Below are 23,704 nucleotides of genomic sequence, written 5' to 3'. Positions count from 1 at the left end.
TACAACGATGCTGAATTGAGATTTTGGACTGAGAGCACAAAGTTCAGGATTCAACATCCCAGTATCTAAAACAAAACGATATTGGTGATAACAGGCATCAACACAGCATTTAAAAACAAACTCCCGTGCCAGTAGACTTCTCAGTGAGATAATTCCCTAAAGTACGCAAAGAAATACTATCTTGTGCTTTCATTTAAGTACAGCACGTAAAACAACTTATAACATCGCACCAACGCGCTCATAAGATGCAATGATGAAGAAAATGTCTCGTAGGTCAAAGGGGCAATAATAAGAGGGTCGAAATATCCAGGGTAAAACGCACTTCATCCGTACTATGTCACTCAAAATTTGAACTGCGTCAGAAAATTGCTTCCAGAGCAGAAAGGTGTCCGACGATGAAAGCTGCTGTGATTTCTGGCTTCAGCTCATTCATGGCTTTTTTTTTGCTCGTGTTATCCTCAAATTATTTTATCAAGCAATTTTATCCGGTGCTCAGGTGCAATCGGTGGGCAGCTTATTTGAAAACGTTTACCAGCTAACTTACTTAAAATAGAATTTTTGACGCGCTCCTCTTCCTCCCCTGATGGCGTGAGGGAACATTGGTAAACTGCGAACGAAGTTTCACTAGGTAGGCTTACGTTCACAGCCACTGTATTGCAGGAAACGTGCTCAAGACAAATCACGAAGTAGCAGAATTATATAGCACAGAAAAAGCATCTATGGCACTGAGTGGACGCCTGATGAGCTCGATGAGATCTTTTTCAAAAATGGCCACTTACGTGTTGTGCAAGAGGCGAATTTCCACCAGGTGATAAACAGAAATGCTCTGCAAAGCGGGAGCTTCATTCTGTAGTCTCAGAACCGGGTGCGTAAACTTCTAGAAAAGAGATAATGCAAACTTACAAAACAGGAACCAGGTACAGAAAACAGCTAAACAAAAATTGAATTCTTTGAAATGTAAAAGGTACGAAGCTTTCAGGTATTGTGGATATCTATGTTAGACTTCCACGATGCTTAGACTTCCGCACCATGCGTGGCATTCCGCATAGCCTGCTTTTCGGTATTGACGCCGGACCTTTCAGGGGCTTGCGGTGAAAACAAAGTTGATTTGAGCATAGTAACATGTGAAAGGTGACTTTTAATGACAGAAATACCATGAAAAAAATGTTTAAAGTTTCATAAGCGCCCAGTTATGCCTCAGGTAAAATGGGTCACGTGCAAAACAATATGCATTTCCGATAATATGGTACAGTGTTTGCAAGCTGCAAGTGACTGCAAAGCATTTATTGTTGCGATGTCAGTTATGCGGGCCCTCGAGTTCCATTCAAGCTCTTGACGCCGCCGCCGCCGCCTTGCTGCGTCGCGATCGATGACTCATAGAGTCTCTCGATGCACTGTCTCTCTATACACGTTGTAAATGAGATGCAACTAAATTGTCGTCCTATCTCGGACACCAGGACACCGAGAATACCAAAACAACGGACAAAGCTTGTTTATAGTGGAGTGCTGTATTCACTGAGCGAGCCAAGGGCAATACTATGGGCACTGTAAGAGACGATTAGACTATGTGCTAGTTTGTGAAAGGTGATGAGGCATACGAAGTTCTCCAGTCTTTAATACCTGCTCTGGTGTTTGGCACCAATAGAGCGTCATACCATCCTACTACGCTCGTGACCTGCGGGGCAAGAAAAGTAACATGACATGATCTAACGCCGTCTTTAACATCTAGCAACCCCCACAGCGAATTTTAAAGGATACCCTGCCAAAAGGCCACGTCAAAACAGACAAAACAAAGAAGGGTGGGGAACCGAAACTGTAATAACAAATAGGAGGGTGACGTGTGCACAAGCTGACGGTGCAGGTGTATTTGGGAAAAGGGGGTCGTACAGTTGATATAAACATAAAAACATGAAAGAGTATATTAAATTGTGTAGTAGACAGGGAAAAAAATTTTGAAATGGAGGAATAGATAAGGTTAACAGGTTAGCTGGTGGCATAATGTGTTTTGTGCCTTGGTTGATGATATGAGAATTTCAGATTATGTTACCGCTTTCAAAGATTCCACGTCGCCACGTGGCAAATTTATTCCCGCCGGGTTTGCGCAATTAAACTTGTGTCTGAGGTATAATTCCGTATATTTCCTTTCGCGAGGCGAACGGAAATTTGTTTGAAATATATAGAGCGTTGCTTTGTCGAATATATGGCCATGTTCACTAAGGTGGCTGGCTACTCCTTTAGGCGAATGGTGTTTTGTATCCGCGCGGTGGTCGTTGAGTCCGGTATGAATTTCTTGTCCAGTCTCACCTATGTACTGTTTGCGACAAGCGGCACATTCTAGACAGAAGACTACGTTGCTTGATGTGCAGGTGAATCCAGAAGTTACCTTGTGTGAGTAATTCGACGCTGTACTTTTTACTGTAGTAGCAGATTGAATATGTTTGGATGTAGAGCACCTGGGACGGCCGCAGGGACTGGTTCGCAACTTCGTATTTGTCGTTAGTTTGGCATGCACAACAATATCTTTAACATTAGTGTTGCCCCTGTAGGCTACTCTGGACAGGTGGGGAAAAATCTTATTAAGTTTCTGATTGCTGGTGAGAATTGGGTAGCATTTACTGAGGATGTTGTTCACACTTGGGAATGCGTTTGAGAATTTAGTAGTGAGGAGAGGCATTGTTGTTCTTGTGATCCTCGGGTGGGGCTTGAGGACCTCGGCTCGATCAAGTTTCGTTGCAGCGGTGTAGGCTTTTGAAGGTCACTGTTTCGGTGGTTCCTGTCTGCTAGGGTTTCTTTACGGTGATCGATTCTATTTATGTGGTCTTGGTTTTCAACGCAAATGCGACGTGCTCATGTGGCTTGACCTCTAAAGATGCCTTGTTTGGAATGTCTGAGATGGTGGCTCGTATTTTCTAGGTACTGTTATTTGTCGAAAGGTTTCCTATACAGCATTGTCCTTAGTGCCCCATTGTCAATGTATATTGTTGTGTCCAGAAAGTTTATGCGCTCAGTTAAAGATTCTGATGTGAATTTTATTGTCGGAAGAAAAGGGTTTAGAAATGCTACATATTTATCTCGACTGTGTTGACCATGTCCCCATATTATGAATATGTCGTCTATATATCGTAGATATGTGGGGGACTTGTCAGTGCAGCGCCCCCCCCAATGGGAAATCTGTTTCTAGAATCCCCTTAAATATGTTCGCGTAGGTTGGTGCAAAAGGCGTACTCAGGCTTGTACCATGCCTCTGTAGGAAGTAAGTCTCCTCAAATTCGAAGTAGTTATGTGTTACAACCAATTCAAGGAGAGACAAGCAAACTTCAGTAAAGTGTTGTGCATTGTGTTTCGACAGCGTTTGTTTTATCGAAGAGAAATCATCGGGGATTGGACTATTGGTGTACATGGCCGTGACGTCTACTGTTGCGATAATTATGCTATGGAATAGCGTGCCTTTAGTATTAATGTCCTCCGTGATTCTCATAGGGTGGGGCGTATCTTTTAGAAATGACGGAAGTGATTTTGGCAAGTCAGCAAGGAAGTAGTTAAGGAATGTGGAGATGCTCTCTGACGGGTGTTGTTCGATACTATCGGGCGACCTGGAATAATAGCCCGGTATAGTTCAGTGGATCGAATTTTATGAATTTTTCGAAGGAGGTAGAATCTGAAACCGCTGCAACCAAAATTGATCAAGCCAAGGTCCTCAAGCCCCACCCTACGATCACAAGAACAACAACGCCTCTTCTTACTACTAAATTCTCAAACGCACTCCCAAACGTGAACAACATCCTCAGTGAATACTATCCAACTCTCACCAGCAACCAGAACCTAATAAGGTTTTTCCCGACCTGCCCAGAGTATCCTACAGAAGCAACACTAACTTTAAAGATATTCTTGTGCATGCCAAATTAACGACAAATACGAAGTTGCGAACCGGTCGCTGTGGCCTTTAATATACTCTTTCATGTTTTTACGTTTTTATCAACTGTACGACCCATTTTTCCCAAATACACCTGCCCCCGTCCGCTTCTGCGCACGTCGCCCTCCTATTTGTTATTCCGGTTTCGGTTCCCCCCTTTTCTTATTTCGTCTTTTTTTGTTATTTATATATTTTTTGAAACCCCGTCACAACACATTCCAAAGTCCCAGATGCAAGTATATCTTTTTCGTCGCCTCAGCCACACAGGGTGTCGCCATTTCTGTATACCGCCGTAATGACACCTAGGTAGAGCTACTGGGGCTAACGTCCCTGGAACGACCATGCCGCTGCCTTCCAGTTACCGCATGCATTGCACCCCAGATTCTTTGTCGCCATACTAACTCTTTCGAAATTTCTCGATGCATTGCTTCTACGCTACTAAAGTCACTCTTTCAACTGATATCATTTGGGTCTTTTTTTTGTTACTCGCGCACTGACCGCCTCATCTGCCCTTCTGAAGCCACAAGAACATGCCGCCAACGACGCCCCTGAATGCTTCCTAACCTCTCACTTCCCCTCCTGCCTCTCTTTTTCTTTTCTTGTTCTTGGTTTTCTTCTTTTCGGTGTCCCCCCCCATTTTTTCTCTCCTTTCATTTTTTTTATTTTCTCCCCGCCTTCCCACTCTCCCGCTCCTGTCCCTTCGTCTTGGGAACTACGCTCACAGACCTCAGGTGACAGCGCTCATTCTCTTTGAAGTCTCTCCCTTTACAACCAGCCGCCACCGACAACAACCGCACGTGACGTCACTGCACTAATCCTTCAAAACTAACATGCCGAGGATGACGAGGCCGCCTTCGACGAAAATAGGTCCTCTTATCGAAAACGTTTACCAGCCTTTCTAAGGCACCTTAACCCTATTCATAACCTTTATACCTTAGATGTATGCAGTAAGTTGTGTTTCTTGATAGCGAAATTAAAAATTTTGCTTGATGTATGATGCCCTGAAATTTGAATGTATGGGCTTCGTACTTCTGGCATTGAAAGGCGATGCCATAAAAGTTGGATGTATTCTTTTTCTTTTGTATGCACAAATTTCAATGCTTGTGGATTTCTATGTTAGCTTGATTTGCTGACCGCTACGTGAAGAGGCCAGTGCGGAAGCCCGTGGCCAAGTGAAGCTGCGATTATGACAGCTATTTCTGCAAGCCTCCAGCGTCATTTACACGCGTGATGCGAGTGAAGTTTATTATTATTATTATTATTATTATTATTATTATTATTATTATTATTATTACTATATCCGCGATCACCTTAGAAAAAAATTGCCAGTTTCGTCCGAAGGGCGAAGCACTGACAGCCACAGCAAGGTCTGCCGTTGCGCTTGTAATCTTTCAATTACAACTTCAAACGTAGCTTGAAATGTTACTATGCCCGCATGCGGGGGCGCCAAAAGGTCTGGCACCTTTAGATGCTTCCACACCCCATGTACGCCCTGCAATCGCATCGCACAGACTCTACTGCGCGGCCCACAAAGAGCAGTGCCAATGAAATCGCATAATTTTCAGAGTGCGAGTACAATTCATATTTTTTTTTTTCGCTTTTTAATAATAAGATTTACTATAAAAGCATATGGTATGAATGAATGTTTTCACAGCGTTTGTTTCCGTGCAGCAATTCCAAAACATTCTGAGGAATAATTCAATCATAACAAAGACCTGGTCGCAGTAACATTGTGATTGAGTGAAGTAGCATATACGACATGTATTAAAATTTAGCATACTTAGACATTAATATATAGGAAACGTGATGGTGATGGCAACGCAAAAAATTCATCGAGTGTCCGATTGCTATCGCAATAAATTCGCCTGTAAAGCGATATCCGTAGAGCCGACTGAGTTGTACCTAAAGACACTTCCAAACACTGTCCTGCTTACAACCTTACATCTGCCCAGGCAGCTGGTCTTGTTCGCTATAATACGACTCTATAACACCTAAATAGCCTAACTGCAATAAATACATGTCATCAATACCACAAGTCTCTTATTAAAGCAGACATTTCAATCCTTTCTACGCCCACTTTCCTAACCATCTGGTAGGCATAAGGAGGCCAAGTATTGCCACGTTGCTTATTTGAGTGATGACGGCGTGACGTGCCTATATAAGACAGATTTTCGGTGGAGCCCGGCGAAACGCAATTCCTGTTAAAATAAGAGAACGGGGGAATTAGGCTGAACCTAGCACCTCACATTTATTTTATTTTTTATTTTTTTATTTAGAAAGACTTCACAGGCCTACGAAGAGGCATAGCGTGAGGAGGGCATATGGTGCAGTTTATCTCAAGTTTATTAGTCAGCTACCGTTAAGTTTACTTGCGACATTGCTTTAACGGCGTTTCCAATAGAGTGGTTAATGTCTCTGTACTTACTAATGTTCGCTGTAGGTTGCAGCTTGGGCTCAAAATTACCGATATATAGGACTGAAGCAATCCTATTAATGTTGCTGCTGCTTTATTGCTAACGATATGCAGGCTCGTTTGTCTTAAATATAAAGCTTTAAATACGGCTGTGACATTTCATCCCTCCCCATCACACCCATGGCTTATTTCGGCAAGGGAGTCGACAATATAGCGTGGCAGATGTGTCGGTCTACGCATGATTAATTCCAGTGCAGCAAAACCTGATGCGACTGTAATTATTCTAGAAAAAAATTTTGGCGTATTTCCCCAACATTTGGCTTCGAGTAGCGGCGGTTCTAGAATTCAAGTGCATAATTTTATAATAAATTTTATGATTTCCTCTCTGTACAATTTCACATCACAATATTAGTTCCATAACAACATGTTAACGTAATTATAATGTTTACCGGATAATAATCACAGCTGAGTTTATGTTCCAATAACACAAAGTACGGTTTAACTTCTTTAAACGATCTCATTGATAAAAAAAAACACGTAAAAAGCATACCGTGAAGGCAATTTTTACGACATAAATTTGACGCTGGTGCCTAGTCAACGCTAAGTCGCTTTAAATGGGCAATTTCACCATGAGTAAGAAATTGTTGCTGAAACAGCAATAAAATATTTAATGTCAGCATGAATCGGAGCTCACGATAGAGAATGTTCCAGCAGCTTATAACATATACACTAAATCACTAATATCTTCATCTTCTTAGCATTTACGTAGAGCAATAGGCAAAGTGACATGCCAGCAGTCTCTAAGTAAAAATACTGCAAATGCCAACTTGCTTTAGCGGCGTCTTCAATCGAATGGTCGGTGCATCGGTACTTACCGTTGTCGCAGTGGGCTTCAGCTTCGGATCAAATGTTACGATTATATAGGACTCCAGCAATCCTACTGATGTTCCTGCTGCTTTACTGCTAACCATATCCAGGCTTGTTCCTTTTATGCACAAACTTTTAGGTGCGTGGCATTTCGTCCCTCCCCGTCACACATGTGGCTTAATTTGATGAGGAAGCCGACAGTCCAGCGTGACATATGAGTTGGGCTGAGCATGCCTAATGCTAGTGCAGCAAAATGTAATGCGATTGCAATTGTTTTTGAAAAAGAAGCGTATGGCGCATTTTCTCAATATACTCTATAGCTGCGAGTGGCGGGCGTTTCTAGCACCGAAGTGCCTAGATTTATTATATTTTATTATTTCACCTCTGTATAATTTTAGATCACAAATCATTTCCATAAGTAAACATTTTATCTTACTATGATTCTTTATGGAATGCTAATCAGTGATACTTTTATCTTGGAATTATATAAAGCTCAACTTTTCTTCTTTCAACGATTTCAGTAATGACAAAACACGGAAAAGGCAGACCGTGAAGGCTATTTTGGAGGCATATATTGGACGCTTGTGCCTAGTCAACACTCAGAAGCTTTAGAACAGCAATTTCAGCATCAGTAAGTGTGATTCTTCAAAACATCAATTACTCGCCGTGGTTGTTCAGTGGCTATGGTGTTGGGCTTCTGAGCACGAGGTCGCGGGATCGAATCCTGGCCACGGTGGCCACATTTCGATGGGGGCGAAATGCGAAAACACCCGTGTACTTAGATTTAGGTGCACGTTAAACAATCCCAGGTGGTCAAAATTTCCGGAGTCCTCCACTACGGCGGGCCTCATAATCAAAAAGTGGTTTTGGCACGTAAAACCGCATAATTTAATTTTTTTTAAACATGAAATAAATATTTAATGTCAGCATTAATCGGAGTTCACGATACAGAATGTCCCAGCGCCTTATATTTGACATTTACACTAAATAAATAATATCTTCATCTACTTAGCATTTACCTAGAGCTTATGGGCAAAACAACCTGTCAGCAGTTTCTAAGTGAAGATAGCGCAAATGCGAACTAGTGGGCGTTCTCACATACAAATTACCAATTTCGTGAAAGTTCCAGAAACACACTTTCATTGCTATTAGTGCTTTATCACACAATGAACAAAAAGAAAACACGCAGACGCGAACGAAACAGGCGCTAACTTCCGAATAACCATAGGTGTCAGATGTTCTAAATATATACAGCAAAAAAAAGAAAAAAAGAAAGGTAGGCACATATCTATTCACCTAATCGTCCACACGTTTTCGTTACTAAGCGCTTGGTACCAGCATCCCTCCAGAAAACTTATTTCTTTGCCAGAAAACGAAAGAGATCGTGAGCTGATGCACTCCCAATCATCACTATTCATTACTGCAGCTTCCAAAATGTCGGGTGTGCAGCAATCCTTGTTTCTAGACAAGACTGCAATGCTGTCAAAATACGGAGCACAGCCGGAGTCACGGCAGTGTAACATCAAGTGTCCATGTACACCCTTCGTCATGTTCCTGCTGTGCTCCTTTAACCGCTAGCTTAGGCATTGTCAGACGGGCTTTCGTTCTGCCACAGGATAGCGGTATTCGATACACAGTACCTTCGGCACACGCGTTGAATTTTCTTCTTGTGTTTCTCGCGATATCCATCGTCAAATTGTATTGATGTGAAAGCATCGAATGGCCCACTGGACGAAAAACCCGGCGTCTGTAGCAGCGAAAGGCACCTAAATTGTGATTAGCTGCAAGGCCACGACACTTGCGTGCCTTGACCGAGCGGAGCCGGTGAAAGGGAACACCTGCTGCAATGCTGACGGGCCAGGTGTTGCGTGAGGGGAGAGGGTATCGCCGTGATGCCATGTCACCATTGCTCTTGGAAGGCTGTGTTATACTCCTGTCACAAGGCATTCGTAATGCCATTGGCAGCCAATGAGATTGCGTCTTAATGCCATTTGTGTTGCTTCTACACGAGCATAGTGAAGGATATTCACAGCTAATGGCATTCGCCCATTGAATGAGTTTCCCGAAGTCATGCAAGCGCGACTTGTGCAATCTCGATGACAGGGGCTTGGAAAGAATTACGAAATCGATAAGTTAGAACGAAATGTATTCACGGTAATGGTTTTCATAGTTGCTGATATTAATTGTTTAGTACTTTTTTGGCGTACAGTACGATAGTTGAAGTAGTTTGTGCAGCTATGTTCTCGTTTCCAGTCCCTGACTGGACGCTAGCACCTCTTGTCGGCCAGGTTTACAAACGCTTGTCTGCTTTCTTTAAATTTATGCATATTGTTTTTAAAGTAGTGCCGAGCTTACGCCTATCCACCAACCACGAAAGCCAAATCTGCAGCTTCGTCAGCGGAGAATAGCAAGCGGAAAGCGCACTGGACCGACGAGAAGACGTGCACGCTCCTGAATTTGTGAGAAGACCACCTCACCGATTTGTGCAGCGCGAAGCGAACCTGAAATACACATGTCGATTGCATGTCGAGTAACCGCGTGCGCAAGGTGCCGATAAACATCGCCATCGATTGCGAATGCCATTTTGTATAATCGTGTAGACAGGGAACGCAAGACTGCAATGACGTTCGGTAGGAATGTAATTTACTGTGAATAACATTACAGGCACCATGTGACAGAGGTATTATCTGCCTTGTCTTTTTCCGCGCAAGCTTCTGCCTGCGTTTTAACTTCGCCTCGGTAATCGCTATAAGAAAATGAATCTATAAAGAACAGAATAAATTCGGAAGGAAAAACGTTGGCGGTAATGAGTTTCAAACCTACCACCCCGCTCAAAAGCGGAGTGACTTAGCCACTGGGTTCAAACCAGCGCCTCCTAGATAGCAGGCCGGTGCACTCTGCTTAATGAGATCATTCTACATGGAGCGAAATTTATGTTCCCAAGCCCCGCGTGGCGAAAGTGGCGACGTAAGTATCACCGTGGCTTACTAGGGAGCGTCCCCTTTATATTCTATGGCAGTCGGCAAGGTAGCATGATGTCATCCATCGAAGAACACGTCGATCCATGATGTAATATTACTTTGCAGGACGAACCTTGCGTGCTACCTTGCAACGCGCTTCCGACCTGACGGATCGTGGAGATTAACCAACCAGCAGAGAGAACGATGGTCGTCACCACGGTGAAGGATCTCCTGTAGAGGTATGACCGAAAGCTCTGTACTCCAATAATCACTGCAAAGCATTGTTGCTTGCTCTGTAATGGCGTAGTTTCTGTTGTACTTGATCTAGGAGCGAACCGCATAGGCAACGAGATGTTCTTTGGTAGCAATGCGCTGAATAAGGGCGGCGCCGAGTCCAATACCGCTAGCGTTCGTGTGAACTTCTGTGGGAGCCGCACGGTCTAAGCGTGAGAGAATGGGATGGGATGTTAGAAGAAACTTCTGCTCAAGAAACTGGCCTCGCATTCAGGACTCAATTCAAAGGGAACTCCCTTCGGAAGCAGGCATGTCAGCAGATAAGCGACATTGGCGAATCCGCGAATAAATTGGCGGAAGTGTGAGCAAAGGCCCAGGAAACTGCGTAGTTCTTCTACTGAGCGCGGTTGTTCGAAGGCCTCAACAGCAGCAGTCTTCGCTGGGTCGGATCGTACGCCGTCCTTATCCACATGACGGCCCAGAACCAGTGTTTGACGCTCTCCAAAAATGGCATTTCTTCCATTGCATTTCTTTCTAGATACCAAAAATGCCATTTCTTCGAGTTGAGCACTCAAACCGCTTTTACAAGCCGTCTGGCACAATATCGTGACATGTAATGTACTCAATGGACCTGCACCCAAAAATCACTCCATTGTATAGGTTGCACATGCACAATTCCCTTTTAAACTACGCCGTATGTTGTCCATGAAGTACTCGGAAGTTACAGACGAATTACAGGGCTTGGATGGCATCCTATTAAATTTAAGAAATGCTTTTGATGCTACAAATGCCGTTTTCTCGTTGTCTACGTTACGAATGGGAAACTGCCAGTTCCCCCAAGCTCAAGTAGACAGACGAAAACTACGATTCTGATGAAAGGCAGTCGATAGCACCATCAATATGTGGAACAGGATACAGGTCCTTTTTAATGATGGTGATGAGAGGCCAGTAGTCAACACAATATCGCAATGTACCATTTTTCTTTTCATCACTGCAGCTGCCCACGGACTAGATGATTCGGGGGTTACATGCTTACGTAGTATTTCGCGGGCTTTGTCCTTGATTACTTTGCGTTCCGATAGTCCGTCTCTGTACTGCTTCTGTCACAAATGTTAGGCAGATCTCGTACCTGTGCAATGGTGTGTACGAGAAGGAGGAAACGAGCCATATAGAGGGGTTTATTGTACTCATACTTCTCCATCAGCTGATCGATTACACGAACGTAATCCATTGTAGAATATCTCCTCTTCAAACCAGCCTGTTCTCTTGGTTGACTGAAGTCAAATGTTGCCTTGATTTTACTTGAAATAATCTTGGTGAGTAATTGATACAATGATCAAAGCAAGGTAATTTGCCTAATGTTATATTTATTTATTAACGTTTCCCATCTTATAGATTAGAATATTGTTGGCATTTTTCCTGCTTTCTGGTATGCTTGAAATTGTGAGGCATTGCATATAGAACTTTTCGTGGGGCTAGAAGTGCTTCCTCCTCTGGCTTGCACGAGCCCGAGCGGCGCTACCTTATTGTATGGCCAACGCGAGCTGCGGAACAATTTGGAGGTGTTTCTTTTATCGTATTCTCCGAAAAATCTACGTGATGTCAGTTCATACAACGTAGTCAGGGAACCATTGTGCAGTCTGTGCAAGAACTGAATAAATTTATATAGGGGCCGCACATTTTTGAATTTCACTTGAGAATATTTATGTTGCGGTCCATAGTCAAACTTCAGAAACCGGCGATGATGATTGTCAATCAAGGGAAAAGCAGAATACTTCCACGGACATGTTCGATTTATTAGAGACAAGGGTAGTGCTTGAAAACGTGTATTTCTCACAGCGATGACATTCAGAGAGCGTTTGTTGTTTCATTGTGCAATTCCTTTGAGAGCAGGGCCGTTAACGAGTACGTCAGTAAGGGTAGTATAGTTGGCTGTACATATAAGTCAATCATTATAAGTGCGTCGTGTACAATGCCGCGAGTTCCAGTATAGAAAGGCGATTTCGAACTTTCTCATCCACAGCCACCACCAGCTATTGAGGCGTTCGGCTGAAAAGCTGCAAGGGGTCATATGCCATCGTGCGGCGTCTGAGACGGAAGCATCGTCTTCTTAGTGCTCCTGAAACTAAAACCCCTGTAAACAGTCTAGACATGCCTTATACTGATTAAGATCGATGGTATTTACAGCCGTCTATTCACTATCCGACAAGAAAATAGAAAATCTCCTCTAGTTTCCTTGAATTCATTGCAGCATATATGTTGCAGTTGGCCTATTGAGTACTGGCGAAAGGACTGAAAAGCTCCACGGTGTAATAACAGTATAGAGAGGTGCTGACACTCTTCCCCGAACGCCCACGAAAAAGCTGCTTGCTCGCGGCCAGATTATGTTCGGCTTGGGTACAGCTCGGTGGGCCAGTCTGCAGGGATGAAACGGTCCCAGTCTCGGTGGCAAGACGCGTGCGGTGTCTTTGTGCTTCCATGTACGTTTCGAAGGCAAGCTTTTTGTTCGCGCGCGTTTCATGTGCTTGGATCCATGGGACTGCTATAGAACAACCCTACCACGAGATGCTGCGCACATTATTAACGAATGCAACAAAGAGCCGGATTTGCTTTGAACTTAAGTGGCGTTAAAGGGACACTAAAGTGAAAAATGATTTCTTCTGCATCAATAAATTACCATTCTACAACACTAAAAACACCACTCTTACAACGATAAGACGTTTGGTAAGCCATAAAAAGCGCAAGAACGAAATACGGGTGGCGACGCCTACTCAAGTTCCCGCGCCTGGAGGCTGTGACGTCTTGGATTTTGATGACATCTTCTAGGGCTTACTAATTATATGTAGCGGTATAGATTGACTGCATTGTGTTCTAAAAGAAGCAAATATTAAGCATGACAAGTTTCGCGAACCTTTATTCAGCCAACGCGGCCCAAATGCGCAAACATACTTTGGAATCCGTGACATCACGCTGACGTACCGGCGCTGGGGTTTCGTCGCGAAATTCAAATACTGATATTTCGACCTTCATTTTCTCCTATAATAATGAAACTATCTTTTTTTTTTGAAATCGCTGCCTGCAGGGTTCTCAAACAATGCTTCATTTGTCTAAAGTGATTTATTGTTTCGCTTTATTGTCCCCTTAACTAGCGTCACACCATTTCGCTGCAGCAGCGGCGGCGCAAAATACAAGAAAGTGGCCCGAGCGCCAGCCTCCCTGCAGTGCAAGGTTGCTTGGAACCCACGTGATGGCCTTCTGCCAATGGTGGTGCGAGCGGCGTTGGTAAAACAGATGCGCAACTCTGCTACCTTGGATAGCATATACATTAATTCTACGCCGGTACAGCTCGACAAGCGCCGTCGTAGAGGGCGCTGCGAGATACTTTACAGCAAGTATGCGGCCTGTGGAGTGGGCAACACAGCAACAAGGAAGGTCAAGCGGAAAGTCAGAGAGGCTGAATTAATCTCATGGGTGGCGGCAATGGAAAAGAAACCTGCCATGAGTAACTACTTAAGAGGAAAAAACGAAATCAGGAAACAAACCATTTATGATAACTCAAAGGGAAGCTCATTACTTTTCGAAGCGAGATCGGGATGCCTTAGAGCACGCACCTATAAAGCGAGATATAAGAAGGAAGAAGAAGCATGTGCTTGCTGCGGTAAAGCTAGGGAAACGACGGAGCATATTTTATTAGAATATGAAGACGTCTACCCAGTGGTCGATTTAGGCACCACTGGCCTCCTTGAAGCCCTTGGGTTCAGCGGGAGCAGTGGTAAAGCAAACAGGTCCGCAATAGACATTAGTAAGAGGCGATTGGAGGATTGGTGAAAGAAAAGTAGGGAAACGACAAAAGACGGAGACGTACAAAAACACAATTCGCAATAGGGGATCAGAAAGTTTGGACGCGGTAGTTCATAGTGTTTTTTTTTTCTTTTTTCATTGGTTAACCTAGGTAGGATATCAGGCAGTATAGTAGCAAGAGCTTGGTGGCGCAAACCACCGCCCCGTTCCAAAGGGGACGCTCATAACATCCATCCATCCATCCAAGTCTCGGCGTTGGCGAATATACGATGGACGCTCTCACGCGCGCAGTGTCAACACCTTAGTGTATTTTCTTACGCCGTAGTAGCTGAGTGTACGTAGCAAAAAGAAATCTTTCGCATCTAACGGGCAGTATAATCACGGATGACACAACGTAAATATGGAGGCACTGCTATTTGAGCAGCATCAGCAGTCGTAGTTTGTCAGAAACAAATTTTAATAACCAACCGTGAGCATCAATGTACGAAGAAGAAAGGACAATTTGCATTTTCAAGCATTTTTGGCAAGCATGACACCCATAAGCTTTTGTGTAAGAGCAACGACGAATATCACTATTTTGTACGGTAAAATTAGCAATACGTTGTTGCAATTCTGAACTATGCCCAGGTTACTTTCACTCAACCATGCGGAATAGAACCAGATCTTAGACAGGTTTTGTATTATTATAGGGTATACCAATCCAAATTAAATCAGGTGGAAGCATCTGCTGTGTAAAGTCATGCTCTTTAGAAAGTAATAAAAATCACATCAAACGCTCATTTCCCCTTTTATATTAACATGTGAATGGCACGATAAATAGCTGAAATAAATATTTCGCTTCAGTACACGCTTCCTTAGTGATGAAAAACTAAGATTATCTTCAAATCAGAAATGTAAGATACAAATAATATTTTCGCGGGCGCAACGTGCCCCCTAGCAAGAATTTGCTTCAAGCCTGAAATGCACATTCCAGATTTGCGAAGCAAAGTTGCATTCGCAACCCATTACAATCTTTTCCTGCTTATGGGGGGCGCTCGCTCGTTAGTAAAAACTCCCTTCCCAAAATCATTTCATGAAAGCATTCTAGGCGATATGAAATCTCGGCTAAGGCCTCTCACAAACACCGATCCCACCATTGTCAAGATCCAGCTAATATTCTCTTTGACCTATAGGCGAGATTGTTAGCTGTGGGTTTACCGAGATATCAACTGCACAGGTGGTCGGTGCTCGGAATATGAGGCCCTTGAGGATGCGAACGTGATCCCCCTCCTACTAATAATTTTGATGGATGGTTCATTGAAATACTTTATAGGCTTTAAGTTTCGCAGTGCAAGTTCCTAATTATAATCCTAAAATTACAAAGCAAGATGAGGCGATGAATGTGAACTTAGCGATGAAAGTAAGCACACTTAGCGCATACCAGAAATTGCGGCTTTAAAATGTCGCCAATTGGGACACAAGAACTTGTGCTTGGCTCAGTCGGCTTGACTAAGCTTAAATGTAAATATACCGAAATTGAAGCATTTAATAGGTAGAGTAAATCATGGTATCGATGCATTCTTATTCTTGCGACCGTCACTTTTGCGTAATACGATTAAGACCTGCATGGTTTACCACGTTGAAGCACAGAAGTAAATCTAATGGAACTAATATCTTGCTTTTACTGAGTGTACGACCATTTATGACTGAATGGCAGCCGCCTTTCCACAATTTTAGTCATCTGTTGCGATATAGTTTTGAAAACGAAGAGTTGTTAAAGAACTGCCCTGATCTTTGGTTACCCCCCCCCCCCCCATATCTGCGGCTCCCACTGTAATTTTTCCGAATAGCTCAAACATACAAAAAAGGAATAGGCTTACGTGTCAGAAGGCCCAGTGTTCTAAACGTTAGTCCACAGTCGCACACAATGCACAATGCGAAAGATCTTTTTCAGACATGTGTCACATCACCTTATGGTGCGAGTCACATGACGTGCATCACTTCGTGTCAGTCACATCGGGAGATTGCGTGTGTGTCACGCGGCACGCATGAGCGACAGCATATTCCCGAAAAAAGCACTAGCGCACACGTCAGATGGCGAGAGACGGAGAAATAAACCGAGCCACTAATAGGGCAAGCTTGCTCACGTATTCATAAATTGATCCTAATTGAAGGCCATGTTTGATTCGATTTATATGACACCTGGCGTAAACATGCCCAAGCCGTTCTTTGTCAATTCTTCGGCGCGTTCACGACAGGTGCCTTTAGATGAAGTCAAGCACGGGCTTCAAGCTAGGGTAAATTTCTGAATACGGGAGTTAGGGCTATCTCTTCCGGAGTACTGGTCTTAGCCCCATTAATTTCTGTTCGCCACTCTTCCCTCGACAAGCATCAAACAGCGCCTGCGTCCTCGTCATATCAGTGCTCGCATCAACTGAATGCTTGCATTTGGGCACAACTTGCGAACGCAGTTTGCATAGGCATGAACAGTGCGTAAAGCGAAATGTTGTTCAGAATAAGAATGAAGCTACCAGTAGACATAGAATTTTCTAGCCTCCTGTACAACTTACTGTATTTGTACGAGTGCCGCGCCCAGACAAATGCTACCGGCGTCTGTATGCACTTCAGTCTAGGCCTGTTCGTCAGTCTCCCAGAATGGGCGGTCAAGCCAGGCAGCGGCAAAGCTCGGTTAAAGCTGTTTCCCATCCAGCGCATCGTTTCTTGTAAGACAAGTAAGTGTTTCATCAATCTATGAAACACGTCTTATAAAGCGTATTTAATACACACCAGACGAGCAAAGACAGACACCTATTTGTAGGGGTTGTAAAAGCGGCCTCTGCGGCTGTTTTGTCAGGATCGGGATGAACGCCTTCCGCCCTCTACTTTGCAGAGAAACTTCAGCTCGTGGTAGCCGAAGTGGCCCTTCTGATGCCTTTATGTAAGGTTTGCCGATTGCATTGCCTCAAGTACTTGACGTAGTCGAATAATGTGTTTAGAAAGGCTGCCTGAAAAAAACCACATCAGCTACGTAGACAAGGCAGCTTTGCCACTTCAGGTCGGCCAGAACAGTGTCCATAATCTGTTGGAAAGTTGCTGTAACAGAGTAGAGGCTGAACGCAAGCACTCAGAACTCGTAAACACCATCCGGAGCGGCAAAGACACCTTTTGCATGGTCCTACTCGTAAACCACACTCTGCCAATAGCCTATTCAAAGTCCTCAATCTGATAAACCTCAGTCTTTCACTAGCCTATTCAAATCAAGGAATGAAAAATACATAACTCACCGTAACCAGTCCAGAGACTCATGGATGCGTGGCATTTGTGACGTTGTTGAGCTTGCGGTAATCAACACGATATCGATGCGTGCCATCCTTCTTGACGAGTACGACCGGTGATGACCACGGATTGCTTGAAGGCTGGATAACGCCATCGTCAATCATACATCCTTAATTGCGTTTTAATGGCCTCGCATTCTTTCTGCGAGACATGGTACGGCAGCTGGTGAATAGAATGGGCATCTTCGTTGGTGATTATTCTGTGCTGCTTGATTGGCGTTTTACAAGCTTTACACAAACAAGCGAAGCATGCCTTGAATTCAGATAATAGCTGCATCTCTCTATTGATGTTAATGCCTGTGAGCAAGGCTTCATGGCTGTGGGTTTCTTCAGATGCGAAACACTCAATGGCGTCCTGCAAAGCGTCAGCGTACGTGATGGCAGTGCCGCAAAAAACGTGCCGATGCTCATTGCTAAATTTGTAAGCAATATACCTCAGCGCGGCAATTTCGAAGTGCAGTGAGGACTTGTGCTGAAGAAATTCCTAAGGTCAGCAAAAGGGAAATGCTGCCTTCTGCTTGGACTTCACATTGCATGAAACTTAAGGTGTCACCTTTACCATGACGGTTGAACGTGGCGGTATCGTCATGCTGTGGTCGGAAACGCGAAGGCCGGCTCTACGGCGGCAGCCATCATCTTGTGTCGTAGCTTTCCTCGAAGACGTGATGTAACGCTCTCCGAGGTTAATGATGGCACTATATTGCCGGAGAAAATCTATTCCAAGTATTAAATCACGGGAACATTCACGCAGAACACTGCAGCTGACAAGAAACGTGGAATTTCGTATTCGTATTCTAGTAGTGATCAGGGCAAGCGGTGCGACAACTTGTCCGCCAGCTGTACAAATTGGCCTCCCTGTCCAAGTCACATTAATGGGAGCAAATGCCGATGATGCAGGGATGAAGTGCCTCAATGTGTATCCACAAGTCAGATGTGAGAAATAGCTCACCGCGGATGATGGTGCTGCCGGTGCAGGAAAGCTACGCCTCAAGGCGTCACCGTAAGTTGTGCGCCGAAATTCACTCGCCTGGGGTGTCTTTTCGGGATGCGGTTGACGTACCCCGAGTGCATGCTGTACTACGTCATGCACGATGTTGGCGATGTAGCTCCTCGTAGGTTGCTGCTCCCGGTGCAGCTGTTGAAGCTCGTCAGGCACTACGAAACGTATGATCTCGCAGAACACTTCAATGTCAGTTGCTAAAGCTCCCGGACCTATGGATGTCGAGGCAGCGTTTACTTGCCGCCCCTGCTGGTTAGACCGCTGTTGCAGCGACTTTTTGAAAGCGACGGTTTCCAGGAGGACCTCGGCAACCGTCCTCCGCGGACTACGAACAGCATCGAAAAGCTGCTCTTTGACACCACGCATAAAATGACGGAACTCATTGTCTTCTCGCGTGCTAGGAGCAGCTTGCCTGAGGAGACAAGTTATGTTTTCCACGTACATAGTGACACTTTCATTACACTTCTCCGCGCGTGATTGGAGGGCCCGTTCTGCTCGCTCGCGGTGATCGGGGCTCGAAGAGTCGGTGACGTAACTCACGCCATGATGTCAGTGCGTCTTCGCGGTTCAGGTGCGAGCGCCGTGCTCGAGGCTGACATACACGTTCGTTAATTTTGCTTCGTCATACCACACGTTGAAATCTGCTACTCAATCAGAGTCGTCCAGCCAGTATTCCAAATCTTCAAAAAGGTTGCTGTGGAAGGAACTTGGCACTCGCGGATTCCATAGCGTAAAGTGAGTCGGTACTGAGGCCCCCATAGCTTCCAGCGTAGCCATTGTCCTCCCAGAAGGTGGTACAATCTCAGGGGCTGGTCTCCGAATTGTCCGGTTGGCACGGTGAACTGGTGTAAGCTCCGGTACGGCACTCATGTCCTTGCTGCAAGGAGAGGTCTCTTGCATATGTCGATGTTTCCCCGCACCCCCACCAGAAATGCCACGCTCTAGGAAAACAGAGTAAAGCGTTGGTTCGGGCTTGTTGGTAATCCATAATTCATACTGTTTAAGCGTAGAATTTACAACCACAAGGGGGCACGAACAGGACGGGCACTTCTCCCATTCGTGTCCTTTTGTGGTGGTTGTAAATTGTGCGCTTAAACATACGTACTAGGAAAACAGGCAACCTTTGGTTAAAAGGTCACGCCCTCGTCTGCAATTGTCAACTGAGCACACCAAAATTCAAGCACCCGCGCACAAATGGGAAGGTCTTCATTATTTGCTTCTTCACTGGCATCCGTAAAAGCAGGTGCCGGCACATGGCGCGTGGACTGGCGCACGTCTTCGTGTGTTTCGAAATGGTGCGGCACCTGTTGCAAAGTGTGTATGTATGTATATATATATATAACTCGCAGTTCGTAACTTTGTGCGTGCTGTGCTTCCTCGGCACTCTGTTCGCGATGGAGTGTTATACGGGACGAAGATCACTTCGCTCTCTGCTGCTTCCGTACTTCACGTCAGCGTTTTGACAGGAGCGTACGCGGTCGTCGAGTGCGATGTCTTCATGTTTGCTGCGCGCTGACACCATGTTTGTTGTAACGTGCGCGACGTGTGTCTGGTAAAGATCGAGGCAACTACACAATGGCAGGAAGAAGCAGCAGCGAAGGGTTTATTGGAACGTGCTTAAATAGTCAAATGCACGCGTGATATCAGTGCTGTCCTGATAAGGTAGCGCAGACAGCGCATGCCCGATACATCCTCTGATGGGTAACGAAGAAGCACAACAATTCACGTTACTTGATTAAAGGCCGCGTCGTACCGAAGCCGCTGCGGTGGCCTACTGGTGCGACCCGACCTTCTTGGGACTAGCGTCGGCCTAGGAAGAGATAGCACGTGGTGCACTGTAGTTGGTTCCAGGCCATCGGCGAACGACGCTTGAGGATGCGGGTGTGTAGGCTGGCACGGTGTAACATCAACGGAGCTACTTGCACTAGAGTCAGTGCACACCTCCAGAGATACGTCATACCTGGCAAACATTGCGCTAAGTGCGGAAATTGTCGCTCTTGCAGAGGTGTCCTGGAGCTTCTAGACTTCCGGGAAGTTTGATAGCGCGTCAAACGCTACGACATACGAACTTCCCCCAAAAGGAAAAATGTCTACACCAACTCGAAGCGATGCGCATAATGGGATTGGGCGCATGAGTAGCGGTTCTTTCGGTTGCTTGTATGAGAACTTCCGACAAGTAGAGCGACTCTGAATCAGCAGGGATAAGTCGCTACTGAGCCCAGGCCAAAAAAACCAAACGTCGTGCTCTTTCTTTGCATTTCTGCAATCCTAGGTGCCCAGTATGAATTCGTCCTAGCATTTCACGTCGCATGCTTTTAGGTGACCACTTTTGTTCCTTTCAGCAATATACCATCCACGACGGAAAGCTCTGACGAAAACGGCTTGAGTTCACCCTGCAGGCTCTCACCGCTTGACAAATTGGAGATGACAGTGCTCAAGTAACCGTCACGCGCAGCTTCTTGCACCAGCTTCTATCGCGTAGCGCCCGTGACCAAATAGCCCAGGACTCGCACTGCGTGCACTTCCACGTCGTCAGCGGCACCAGCGATGTCCTCGAGACAAGCCGGAGCCGATCTTGACAGCATGTCGCCCAAGACGAGGTGTTTTCCTGGTAAAACGAAATCATATTTCAGAAGTCTTAAAAAAACCTCTGAAGGCGGGGAGGCATGTCGCAGATCCCTTTCGCAGCTATAGATAGCAACGGTTTATAGTCAGTTTCAATAAAAGCTTTGTGCCCGTACACGAAGTGGTGAAACTTCTCACAGCCGAACGTAATGCTGAGAGTCTCCTTTTCAATCTGCGCGTAACGCTGCTCAGCTTGTGTTACCGCACGGGATGCATATGCCACTGGGTGACACTTATCACCATCGTGACACTGCAAGAGCGCTGCACCCATGCCATCTTTTGATGCATCACATGTTATTTTGGACTGCCTTTGGGGATCAAAGATGGCGAGTACGGGTGTCATGGTTAGAATTTGAGTGCTACCTTTCCACTCTTTTCTGTGGTTTTCAGTCCACTCAAATACTGCGTGTGCTTTGATAAGCGCTCGGAGAAGCGCAGTCCGCTCAGAAAGCCGTGGCACGTACTTTGCAAAGTAGTTGATTACACCGAGCATGCGCTGAACATCACATTTGGTTTTGGTTCCAGGCGTTTCAAGCAGGCTTTTGATAAGTTTTGGGTCTGGCGAGATGCCGTCACGTCCAATGATATCGCCCAGGAATTGTATTGCCGTAGCACCAAACCGGCATTTTTTGCGTCGCACGTTAAGCCGGCTTTTTCGGCCGCTTTCAAGACCGCAACCAGTCTCTGGTCATGCTACTGTTTGTTTGCTCCCCATACCAAAATATCGTCAATGTACACATGTACACTGGGAAAGCCCTCAAATACTTGAGTCATCGTCCTTTGAAAGATTTCAGGCGCTGAGACGATGCCGAAGGGCAATCGGTGGTAACCGTACCTGCCAAAAGGAGTAGCAAAAGTGCATATTTTCGACGTCTGCTCGTCAAGTGCGATCTGGTGGAAGCCGGAGTTTGCGTCCAAGCAACTAAATACAGTTGCGCCGGGCAATTCCCCTTCCATATCCTCGCGCCTTGGGAGCTGGAAGTGTTCTCTTTTTATGTTCTCATTAATTTTCCGGGGGTCCATGCAAATTCTAATTTTTGACGGTAACCAAAGGTAACCCAGTCCGTGGGGTCGTTCTCTTTTACGATGATGGTCTCCACTCCAGTCTTCGCAGGTCTTCCTGAAGAGGGCCCCGCAGGGACAGGGGAATATGCCGCGCTGGTTGAACGAACGAAACCGCTGTTCGTTGCAGGGCCATGCTGTATGGTTGTTTCAAGCAGCCTAATCCCTGGAAAAGGTGCTGGAAGTTCGTCACTGCTTCGTAGTCTGTTGAGGCGCTTACAGTGGCTCCTGTGCGTTGAAAAAGGCCCAAGGCTTCACTCGCTTCTAGTCCTAGTATGGCTTGACTGCCGTGTTTTACGACAAAGAACTGGACTGTGGCGGAAGTATTTCCTACCGTCACCTCCTGCGACGTTGCTCCGAAGTGTGTTCTGACGCCTCCGTTGTAGGCCCGTAGTACCGAGGTAGCAGCAGTCAACGGTCCCGCCGCACGCATTTTTCGGTATGTCGAAAACGGCAGTAAGCTGGCCTCTGACCCGGTGTCTACCTTGAAGGAGACCTTCTTGCCCTTGACCTCAGCTTCCACTATCCAGTCTTTGGCATTTCTGTTCCCAACACTAGCTTCTAGGATGTCGAAGTTATCCTCAACGTCGTCTTTGCTGACTTCGGCAATTTTGGACGTTTCTCGACAGCACACCGCAAAATGATTGGGCAAGTGGCATACGTTGCATTTCTTTCCGTATGCAGGACACTGCATCGGTCTGTGCCGCCGGTCGCACTTTGTGCAGCGGTACTGCTTGTTGCCAAAATCGGGTAAGAAGCAATAAGCTTGATTAGTTAGCAATTAGTTAGCAAGCGAATGTTTACAAATTGATACGGCCGATAACAGTACTACTGTTAACTCATACATCCGTCTGCTAATTTGCTATCACAAGTGTTGCTTCGCTTTTCGGGGGAAACTGCGACTTTTTTTTTGTCCTTAGAACCACGCTCTTGGGCTAGCCGATTGACTGGCAGCCTACTGATTTCTTTCTGCCTACGCGGCTCTCATGAAATTTGTGGGGGAAAATTATGAGGTTTCACGTGCGAAAACTACGATCTGATTATGAGGCACGCTGTAGTGGAGGAATCCGGAAATTTAGACCACCTGGGGTTCTTTAACGCGAACCTAAACCTAAGTACATGGGTGTTTTCGCAATTCACCCCCGTCGAAATGCGGCCGCCCTGTCCGGGATTCGATCCCGCGACCTTGTGCTTAGAAGCCCAACACCATGGCCACTAAGCAACCGCTGCGCGTAAACTTCTGGTAGCCGATTTCTGCACGTGCGAATCATTTTACTTGTTCTCGAGACATTTCGCATATTAGAGCGTAGCTTCCCGAGTCTGATTACCGATTCACCATCGTGCACTTGTTTACATCGACCAAAACGGCCACCGCCGTCGTTTGCTTGAGATACAGTGGTACCAGCACAGCGCTGAAATAGAATATTGTCATAACATTGCAAAACATGTAAATTCGCGCATATGTCCTGCGACGTTTCAATCTCAGACGCGTCGGTATATGAACGGCTGGGCACA

General features: G+C 45.5%; 1 protein-coding gene across 4 annotated transcripts in view; it reads right to left on the bottom strand.

The window, feature by feature from the left end:
• LOC129383074 (uncharacterized) overlaps positions 1-23,704 on the bottom strand; it is a 136,124-nt gene that overhangs the window by 83,561 nt on the left and 28,859 nt on the right. For 2 of the 4 annotated variants that reach the window (XR_008611012.2, XM_072287358.1), the window contains one exon: positions 780-877. Coding sequence is in view for 1 of the 4 variants with exons in the window: in XM_072287358.1 (XP_072143459.1) it covers positions 843-877 (35 nt within the window). In the remaining 3 variants the exon portion in view is untranslated. Of the gene's footprint in view, positions 1-779; positions 878-7,201; positions 7,306-17,451; positions 17,534-23,704 lie in introns of those variants that run through there. The other 2 variants (XR_011893494.1, XR_011893493.1) reach the window with 2 other exon arrangements.

Source organism: Dermacentor andersoni, chromosome 3 (genome assembly GCF_023375885.2).
Source record: "Dermacentor andersoni chromosome 3, qqDerAnde1_hic_scaffold, whole genome shotgun sequence".
Lineage (NCBI taxonomy): Eukaryota > Metazoa > Arthropoda > Arachnida > Ixodida > Ixodidae > Dermacentor > Dermacentor andersoni.
Note: the sequence above shows the minus strand (reverse complement) of the source record. Positions and strands in the feature narration are given on the sequence as shown.